Raw genomic sequence first — 10,956 nt, 5'->3', positions numbered from 1 at the left:
GCTGTCAAGAAGAGAGAACGAAAGAGATAAGTTTGAGTTTCCTTTTGCTGTGGTCACAGAACTCATTTCTCCTGCTCACACACTACATGCACACTTCAGCTCAACGCAGCCTGCAACTCCAACAGGAAATGATTTTTTTTTTGCACCAATAAGAAAGATACATTTAGATTAGAGTCAATGTTTTTTTTTTTTTTTTTAAGTAAACTGGAAACAGCATACCTGACTTGTGACTGAGAGTAGAATCTGTCTGCTTACATATTAACTGAGAATCAGGCTGAGTGTTGATCCCTCTATGATTTTCTACGCTGCTACACACAGACAAAGCTGAGCCCTCTGACATAAACAGGTTTGGCTTTCCTCTACCCGGATGGCCCTGCAAGCGATCAAGAACCAATTTGTATCTACCCAGGACTGAGCACGGCGGTTTCTCACAGCCACAGGAAGTTATCTTTGAAGATGCCAGTGGTCCTGGGGGAGATCAGTGTGCTGACCACCCCTCTGTCCGTGGTCCGCATCTTAGAGATGCTGTTTGGGTGCACGACCTTCAGCTTGGTGTCTTTGGCGAACAACAACGAAACGATCAACAAATCGAATACCTACACGTTCTGCATGTTCACCTGGTGTTTCTTCTTCATCTTGACTGCCCTGATCTTCCTGGTGGAGTTTGCTCAGTTCCAGAGCCTTGTCCCCATTTCCTGGAAGAACCTGCCTATCACTATGGCTCTCCTGGGAGCACTGATGACCTTGATGGCCTCCATAGGCTTCCCATACTGCGCAATCAAGCACAAGAAATTCATTGACCCCCGTTTGGTGGCTGCCTCCATCTTCTCCTGCTTAACTTTCTTGGCGTATGCCGCTGAGGCATGTATAATGAAGGTGAGGAACGCAGAGCAGCGGGGGTACATGGCCACCACTCCAGGGTTTTTAAAGGTCTATGAGGTCTTCGGAGCCTGCGTGGTCTTTGTCACTCTGGACGGCGAAGTGGTGACCTGCGAGGCTGGCCCGCTGTTCTGGTGGTGCATGGCGGTTTACTGCAGCTGCTTTTTGATGTCCTTGTGCACCATCGGAGTCATGCTGGGGGAGTGTACGGGACGCTGCCCCGTCCCCTTCGACAGGATCCTGGCAGGCTTCGGCTCTCTGTGCGTCCTGATGTACGTCACAGCCGTGAGTTACTGGGCCTGGGCTCTGGTGCATCCTAGCCACTGTAACCAGTATACTTGGAAAGTTATAACTGCCGCTGTAATGACTTGCCTGAACCTGCTGGCTTACACTGTGGACTTGGCTTTCTCCATCAAGCTGCTGTATTACAGAGCCTAAAGGAAGCACCCTGGATTCCAACGTATTGTAATTTGTGTACAGTCCTAGATCTTATACGCTTTAATATAAAAGTACTGTATCAAACTACCAGCAGATGTCCAAGCCATGGGTTGTGTTAGTTTTCCAAGTGTCTCTACTGAGATGAAAACAAATACAGAAAAAGAAATACAGAGAGAGAAATGTATCATAGCAGACAAATAGGTATTGCTTTGAAAATATAAATAATTAACATAATTAAAATTTAAATATATATATATATATATATATATATATAATATATATATATAATATATATATATATATATATATATATATATCTAGATCGTTTTGAAGTGCATGTGTAGCAAACAAATAAACCAGATTCAGTACAACTTTCTGGTCTGTAGCATTTCTTTGGGGACGTGTTGTCAGAATAACACTGGGTCATTTTAATAGTAAAAGATGAACTAACCGATCTGGGTCATTGTTATTGGTGTTTAGCACGGTGCACACCTTGAGCTGGCTCCATTCTGATAAATTTGCATAGTCCTTTTTCACTTCTGCTTTTGTGAAGTGAAACCTAAAACACATCAGAACAAAGCTTTTGATGACAGTAATATGTATAACAGTCCAGATTATAATTATATGTTCACCAAGAAATGATTTACAATGATTAAAAACCATGAAACTACTACTTTAAAAAAAAAAATATATATATATATATATATATATATATATATATATATATATATATATATATATATATATATATATATATATATATATATATATATATATATATATATATTTTTTTGTATTTGGGGGGAAAAAAAAGCTTTAAAAAGCTGTATAAGAGGAGAGCACTAAACATAACTTAAAAAGAAACAAAAAAACAAGACCTGCAAAATAATGTCCATTAATTATAGAGAGCACATGGTTTGAAGCAAGTGCAAATCTAAGAGAAAGGGGGGTTGTTATATATTTTATTCCTGAGAACCTGCCTTCAAGCCTGACTTGAACAAATTGACCCCAAAGAAGACTGGATGGATGTTGGTACTGAGCTGAGCTGATCGTGCCATGCACACTGACTTCATTACACACAGAACAGAGGTGATGATTTATTTTAACTGCTCACAGCTATACTACTTTAGTGCTGTGTGTTTGTATGTATGTAGCAATGTGTTTATGAACTACTAATAAGATTATATTGAAAAGGGGTTTTGTTAGTTTGAATGCACTTAGTAACTCTTTGAAACGAGAAAGGTGTTGTGTGAATGTACTGTTCATAGCTGATCAACATATTTACCAACGATTAGCACACATCGTTTGTTAATGTGTCAGTAAGAAAACAATTACAAATTTAAAAAGTGCCCGTGTTCACCTTCCTCCCGTGTTTGATCGAATTGCGCCACTGAGCAGTGCAATAATGCGCCACCTGTGCCCCCTCTATCAGTAGAGGTTCAGTAAATCTCACCATTTAAGCCAGATTCAGATATGTTTCACAGTATGGTTCTCATTTGGCTTTACAAATAACCACTGGAAAACCATCCGTACCGTGAGGGCCTCGGGTCCTCACAGCTCACATGTGCCAGTGCGAAAGGGGTAATAGTGTCCTTGTGGAGGCTACCCAAAATATCCCTTTCCCATCCGGATTTCAATGATCCTCTTCTCCTGTGACAAGGCCGTATTGCTTGCATCCTGAGCATGATCTGCAAGAGCAGGGAGGCAGAGCTGCGTGGGCTGTTTTTCTTACTTCACTACATGGAACTTCACAGAATAACCAGGTCTTAAAGCGGGGGGGGCTTTCCATGCAGTGACAAATACAGAGATCACACAGCGGGACGGTCCCACTTCACATGACAGTGTTTCGTTTGCCTCCTACCAGGCAGAGCTTGTCATGCTGCTCGCTTTCGGCCTGGAAGTGGCTGAGACAGCGTGGGGTGAAGTCAGAGCTGCTGCGCTCCGAACCTCACCACCCCCCTCCTCCCCACCACAAGAATGCAGAAAACAACAGCTTCACGGCTTCCTGCCATCGCCATTATCTACACATTACTAGTCTGCAAACAGGTAGCAAGAATGGCAGCTGAACTTTGTAACTTTTAACAGGAGATTTGTTTAACAAAGCTTGATTTACACTGGAATTAAGCTTTGAAAGTTGGCACCTATGTCTTTTTGGTTCCTTTTTGTTTTCTGAACCTGCAGTGAATGTTATAATTATACCCAATTCTGCAGACTTTTATGCAAGCGCTGTTACCAGGAGAAGGTGTGAAAAGGAGTTTCTATTTATGACCTTGATGAGTCAAAACATTGTGGCCAGTTTTAAAACTCACTGAACAATTGTATCAAAGAGAGGGTCTGTGCATATGATCTCTCTAATCAGATAAAACAATGGAAGACTTTGCTGTGTTCAGCATTGTGTCGGCTTCATCTTACATTTCAATTACAGCTCTGAGAAAAACTCAAGAAATGTCTGTCTAGCAGACATGCGTTACGTACTTCAGACATTAACTTGTGAAACTGCCTTTCCAAAATGAATATTTAGAAGTCATTGAAAAATACTTCATGTTAATAAGACTGACTACGACTACTAATTATAATAATAAAACAATAACACAAAGGACCTGAAGAACAATAACAATAATTAAGCTTAAAATTCAATTTTTGTTTTGATTTTCAGGTCCATTGATTTAGGGGGCTGTCCAAAAAGGTATTCCTAGTGACTGGTTTACCGAGAGAGAATGGCAGGCTCTTATTAAATACCAGTGCTGTAAGCAATCCTGAGGACCACTAGGTGGAAGTGTTTGCATTTACAGTGGAGAGTATTATCAGTAAGTGTGTTCAAGTGAAATTTCAAATCCAAACAGCAGGTGGTGCTGTTGTCAGTGTAGACAGGCAACATTTATTTTTATTATTATTATTATTTTTTTTTTAAGGATATTATCAATTTGGAACGAAAAAAAAAAACAAAAACAGTTGTTAATTTTATAAAACTAGGTTTAAAATTTTTTTTTTTTTAAAAGAGCTTTTTGAAGCCTGATTTTATGTATCAATCTCTTCATAGTGTCATTTTATTCCTCTCTTTTAATTAATTGTATGTTTTCTCTCCCTGTATTTTTGTTGCTTCTAATTATTGAATTGTTGCTTAGTTAATTTACTCTCAATCTTACATTGTTTTTCTGTAGTCTGTGTTTATTTTATTGTATTCGTGTTGTTGATTTGATTGTACTGTAAAGCGCTTTGGGACACATTGTGTCTATATAAATAAAAATACTTTAAAATAAACTTTAAAGCTGCAAACAGGTTTTAAAAACGGGTATAGTGTCCTTCTTATGCAATCGCAGAGATTAAAAAAAAAAATTCAATTTGGAGTATGCACGCATTGGTTAGACCCCAATACCCTCAAATTAAAACTGTTTAATCAATCTACGAGAATGTTGACTGCGTGTGTTGTAATCCTGCCCATCGCCCTTGATTGGTCGGGCCTGGCAGCAGTGACCCTTCTGCTTGCGCAGGATCTGGCAGGGAGTGAGCTGTCAACAGTCTGTACTACAGTTTAATAAGACAGGGCACTCGCGGTGAGCTGTAAGCACAGACCAGCCCGGAGGAAGGACATGAGAGCGGCATACGGTAAGACAACTGTAGCCCTTACACGTTTGCAGACAGTTGCTTTTTTTTTTTTTTTTTTGCTTTTTGATTTTTTAATTGAGTTCCGGTTGAGAGCGACTTATTAATTTATTTGTTGATGCATCGACGATACTTCGCGACAGAGGCTAAGGCTTGGCACATCGTAAGATGCAAATAAGGCTGTGTTGCACAAATACCGGACAGCCCAGTCCGTGATAAAGCAACGCGGCTTCCCATAGAGTGTATCGCTCTTATACTGCAGGCCACCGTAATGTGTTAAGCGAACACCTGCAGAGGGTTTGTGGCAACACGTCATCGCTAAGATTAAGATCGGTAGATATTCGGGCAAAATAATAAAACAATATACTAATGTCAGAATGATGAGCATGCCTTAATACACTAACAGATATTAATCGTGTATAATAAGTCCATTAAATACCCACACTCCACTGCATGTCCAGACCTGATGTGCAGGAGGTAAGAATGAAGGGTACCAGCACATTTAGAGCATTACCTGTGACTGCGACGCTGAATCAGTCAAGCAGGTTCACTTCAGTGTTGCGATAGTTCCAGAAAATGTTGGTGACCAGCTGGAGCAGCAGTTTTGAAATGGAGCGCACCTTTCTTACAGGAGCCAGACTGTATTTAATAAAGCACCAGCACCTGTTTACAGCAACGACTGTATACTGTATTCACAATAATCACTTGGAAGTTTACAGTACAGCACCAACCGGTCTATAACCAGCATTGCTGTCCCTTCCACAGCAAGACCAGTTAAAGCACTCTGCTGCCAGCTGTGACCAGTGCTGACCCTTGCTGGAGTACCAGGGACAGTGCTGTGCAGTAGTTCCCATTGCAACTAAACTGTGAATCTTGTTGTTTTTTTTAAACCCTATACAACCCAGGGTTGCTTTCAGGCAGTATTTTACTTTGTTTTTTTGCTTGTGTTCTGTTTTATTGAAACATGCCAAATAAGTTGGTTTGTGAGTCATTGGTGTGGATGTGGAGGATCATGGGAAACAGTGTTGTCGCAAAACAATGTTAATCAATTAAACCTGACTTGATTTGTAGTGTGTGTGTGTGTGTGTGTGTGTGTGTGTGTGTGTGTGTGTGTGTGTGTGTGTGTGTGTTTTATTTAATATTCTCCTCTCAAAAGTGCAGTCAAAGAATTCATTCAAAACAGTTCAAGGGGAAGCTGTCTGTGTGTATTTTGTTTTCAGATAAAGAGAGGTAATTAATGGCAGCCAGTAGCCTGAATGCTGAAGGAAACAAACTAGCAGCATCCTGAAAGATCTTTACAGCATCAACAGCATTACACACGGCCCTTATTAGCATAGCTCTGCGTTCCATTTAAAAAGCTATCACCACAAGTCGAAGCGTTGTGCACCGAAGCCTGTGCCACACTGATATGCTTCCCCACCCCACCTCTCCACAATTCACCCCGAGGAGTCTAATCAGAAGCCGTTTTTAACCAGATCTAATTTGTAAGCTGTGCAGCGTAAATAATGTAAAATTACTGCAAGGGGATGGGTGAGCGAACAGTGTAAACATTTAAAAAGAAAAGCTTAGGCAGGTTAAACAGGGTCTATAATTTAGACAGTGTTTAACACTGTTTAAGCTTTAACTGGATTAATGCAATTCTATACATTTGTGAAAATGTGTAAAAGGGTTTGGGGTTACAGGTTTAATATTAGGTAGTAAACAGTTGATATGTGATGCATTATAGTTTGCTGGAGCACAGTGTGTGCTGCATTATCTAGATAATTAGCTAACCACTCAGCACTCAGAGTCATTTTTGGAGAATTAGTGTGCGTGCTTAAATGCATTTGCCCAGAGAGGCTGCAGAAAGAGAATTCATTAACATTTCAATATCTCATGTCTGTTTTGATTGTGTATTACACATACTGTTCTCTCATTTTCATTGAAATGCACAATCAACCCATTGTAAAAGGAGCACAGATTGTAGATTTTGAGCAATTGTACATGCAGGTCGCATAGAGCAATTGTAGAGGACTGTACCGTACACAGTGTGAAGGTGATCAGTGATAAGCATGCTGATTGCAGTTGCTTGTAGGAGCACAATGAGTTATGAGACTCCCAGGTGGCCCAATGCAGACACTGGAATAGGTGAGGATTGAATAACAGGTTCTCAAGGTAAGCTGTTTGAAAGTGATCCTGAACTGTAATGATCAGGGAATCCATGTCAGAATTTGATGAAGAGAAGTGCGGGGAGTAATTGTGGACCTGCTGAGGATTGTGTAACAGGATTCACATCCTGGGACTTTCACATTCCGGGCCGGGTGACCTTATTAAATGAGCAGGAGTTGAGGCTGTAAACAAGCGGGCAGTGGAGTGTACATGTTGTGAACCCTTCTGAGTCTCCAGGAAAATTATATGGGATTTTACAAAGTTATGCAAAAACTTTTTAACACAGGTAAGTGAATGGCTGTATTGTATGTGCAGTTAAAACTCCAGATGAACTGTACACTCTACCTATAGAGAGAAGGGGGTGGGGAAGGTCTCCAGTCTTGAATAGTTTTGTCCGCTTGCATTAGTTTAAGCCCACTTTGTAGCAGCTGTTTTGAGAGCTGTTTAAAAGCACTTTGTTTATCTTGCACTCTTCAGTGTGTTTGGAGGTACGAAGCGCAATGCAAGAGTTTTTAAAAGTGTAACATCTTTGGGCTGCAGTGTGTTTGCTCGTGTCGCCAGTAGCATGATAGTATGAACTGTAATCCTGCTGAGTTGATGCTGCGGTGTTTCCCAGTTCTCTTTTTAAAAGTGAAACAGATTCCACCCATCCATCCTTCGATGGTTTGTTTCCAGTCAGTAAATGCAGAGTAGCTTCAGCTGCTGGGAGTTGGCATTTCACCTGCCTTCTTGTTTAGCCTCATTTCTGAAGTCTCCTGACTGGCTCTGTTCACATCCTCCCACGCTGAAACAGGTGTTTGAGTGTTTCAGTGGAAATGCACATTGGAATGTGTAATAAAGAAAATCAGCACTGTGGTGAACTGTGTGTATTGCTCTACCATTTTTACACCTATCTAGAGGAATGCTTGTCCATTTGTGATGATACTTATTATTATTATTATCTATAATTGTGGTTCAGATACCTCATTACACGGCATGTCAGCCAGGATGCTCTGAATTCACAGTCTGCTGTGGGATGTTGCCTGTAAAAGTGAGGTTTCCAATTAGCTGAATGGCTCTGGTTTAAAACCCGTAATTACTGCTGGTCTTGGAGCCCCTGACATGGAAACCGATTAGTTGCTACAATGTAGTAGATCATGCCACTATATACTAAAGCCATTGGAGCATGAATCCTGAAATGTGATCAGATCAGAGCCAAGTTGTTGCTCTGCTGGGTTTAGTTTGTTTCAGTGATCTGATCCCTATATTACAGCATGCAGCATGCACTCTGGTTCCATTGTGCAATAGAGGAAAGCATGCCTGCTTGAGCAGTACCAGGAACCTGCGTTGGCCTGAGATATCGGAATGAGTTTTACATGTTAAAGTTGGAAATGTGACATCATAATGTGCCTGTGAGTCTCAAGTGTGTTTATGCCAGAAAGCAAGGCGGGGCTGTATTTTAATTATCAGATGTAAGTAGAGTGGGCAGCAGAGAGAGGCAATCCAGGTATCTTCAGAATGGCTTGTATGTATCGCCTGTATTTCCTCTCACACTGATGTGACAGCAACGTGCAGGTAATATACTCTTGCTTTAGTGATACCTGCCAGTTGCCAGCTACGTTTTCATTAAGCTTACCCAGGCACTCTAGTCCCAGTAGTTTGCAGCATGTTTTAGAACCCGGTGTAAATGTGAACATGTCTTTATTACCACATGGCTTTGTGCTAACTTTGTAACTTCTGAACGGTTTATTAAATGGTACCATTCATTTCCCCCTCGGATCATGGCCTTTGCTCTTTTTCTGGTAGCCGGACAGGAACCTGCGTGCTTTTTAAACCTCGTCACTAGCAGCAGGTGTAGCCAGCCTTCAGATCTCGTTTCACCAGAAGGTGGGGAGTGATTGGTAACTGATCGGGGAAACGCGAGCCCTCGTAATGAAGACAGTCTGATTGGCGCTGTGCTTTAATTACATGCATTTGCCTTGTCGCTCATCTAAAAGTAATGCGATCTCACCGAGTGTGATGTTAAGTGAGGAATACATTACCTGCGAGAAGTGACACCACATGATCACCAGCCTTTTCTGCAGGAGACTGAGCCTAATAAGCACCTTTTAGATTAGTAAGTGATGTACAATGCTAACCGAAATCCCAGACGAAGTAGGCTTGTCTCACGATCTAAACGGGGGCGCATCTTCGTACCATTGCCCTAAATATTGTTAAACATCCTCTACGGTTAGCCCTGCTGTTATTGTGTTCAGTGATGTGACTAAAAGGGTCACAATACGCAGGCTGGGTGGAAATGTTAGAGGATTTAAATACCATGACCCACACCATGTGCAATAGACTCTCATAACAAATGCATAGCGCTGGCTTGATATGGAAAATCTTCTTTACATTCCTAGTAAGCACTGTGGAGTACCTCATGGGGTTGCAACGCGGGCAGCAGTCCCAGTTGGCAGTCCTGTGATTCCGAGGCCCTGCCAGGAGTAGGCAGAGTGCAGGGGATGCACAGTTTTGACCTCTGATTAATAAAATCTGAATAACTGAAGGAATCTGTATGAGATCTGGGGAAATTGATCGAGGCATCTAAAAATAAAGACTCTTTGTGTGGCTACAGTGGGTATGAGTAATGCGATTCCCAGCTCTACTTCAGTAGCAGAACAGCTATAATACATTTTTACATGTGTTAATACAAAAAATAATAAGATAGCAGTATTATCTAGGATTATGTTGGTGATCACAAAGCCAGACAGGAAGAAGCTAAGAGCTGCTGTTATCTGACATGCCTTACTGAGATTTCTTTGCATCGAATTATATTAAAGCACATTAGGGAAAATGCTCTTATTAAGCTCCTTTCACACTGGCACTTCTACATGGGTCCGGACCATGGTTCTGGCTACCCGGGTCACAATCCTGCATAATCTGAAACGATGTGCCTGGGTTAACCTGGGTCCCAGCAACCCACCTCAGGATGTGGGTTGACATGCTTTTACCCAGGCTGAGCGAGACAAAATGCATTAGGGCAGATGAAATGACGGCCACGCCTGCGTGAAGGTTTCACTTCCACAAGGAATGTTTCTGTTTATTCAGTTTAGCCATATTTGTGTTGCTTGAGATGGACCACGAGCCAGATTGCAGCCGGGATGAAGAAACATTTGCTCTAATCAACATTTGGGCCGATGGTTCAATCCAGAGAAGCTTGGTTGGAAGCGTCAGTAACACGCTGCTTTTGGGGCACTGATCCGCGCAGTGAGTGCTTGCGTCTGTCACGCAGGGCAACCCTGCCTTATCAAAAGCATTGTGAAATCGTGTAGCCGAACCACATGACACCGGGTCCTGACCTGGGTAAAGCATACCAGTGTGAAAGGGGCTTTAGTTTGCAAGACTTATTTTTAGCTGCAAAGTAAACACATTGCTTTTTAAGTTCATTAGTAGTACATGTGTTTTGTTCTGGGGGGGGGGGGGGGGGGGTGAGGGAGGGGGGGGGGGGGGGGGGGGCTGATGTATGCTTTTCTTAGTTCCTCAAATTGCCCTCAGGAGAACTGTGTCGCAACTTTTTATTCTAAAAACATAACAAATTGTTCTCCCTTGTACTCCTGCCTCATTGGAAAGCACATTGGGGAATTGCATCCCATGATCTCTTGAATCCCTCTTAGCCTACAGCAGCTTGAACTGCATTTAAAGATTTGCTGTCGCTCTCTCTTTCTCTTTATTTCAAAATTCTGCCAGGAAGCTTCACAGGTACAGGGTGGCGGTCAATGGCTTCCACAGCACAATCTCCCTGTGCAACTTAGTTCCTTGCATCAGTATTTGATCATTTCCATACAGCTGCCTTCTGGGCTTTGGAGAGAGGTCTGAGCTAAAATAAAATGCATCAGAACGTAAAGTGATGACAATGAAAGCAATAACTGT

The 10,956-nt window shown here is 41.8% G+C and overlaps 1 protein-coding gene across 1 annotated transcript; it reads left to right on the top strand.

Annotated features, from left to right (window-relative positions):
* The first annotated feature begins 214 nt into the window (after positions 1-214).
* Positions 215-1,492, top strand: LOC121295840 (myeloid-associated differentiation marker homolog). The gene has a single exon (XM_041220934.1). The coding sequence runs from the start codon at positions 457-459 to the stop codon at positions 1,315-1,317; it is 861 nt and encodes a 286-aa protein (XP_041076868.1). The 5' UTR covers positions 215-456; the 3' UTR covers positions 1,318-1,492.
* The last annotated feature ends 9,464 nt before the right edge of the window (positions 1,493-10,956 follow it).

The sequence above is a fragment of the Polyodon spathula genome, chromosome 20 (assembly GCF_017654505.1).
Source record: "Polyodon spathula isolate WHYD16114869_AA chromosome 20, ASM1765450v1, whole genome shotgun sequence".
NCBI lineage: Eukaryota > Metazoa > Chordata > Actinopteri > Acipenseriformes > Polyodontidae > Polyodon > Polyodon spathula.
The sequence above is the reverse complement of the archived record's forward strand: the minus strand, read 5'-3'. Positions and strand labels throughout refer to the sequence as shown.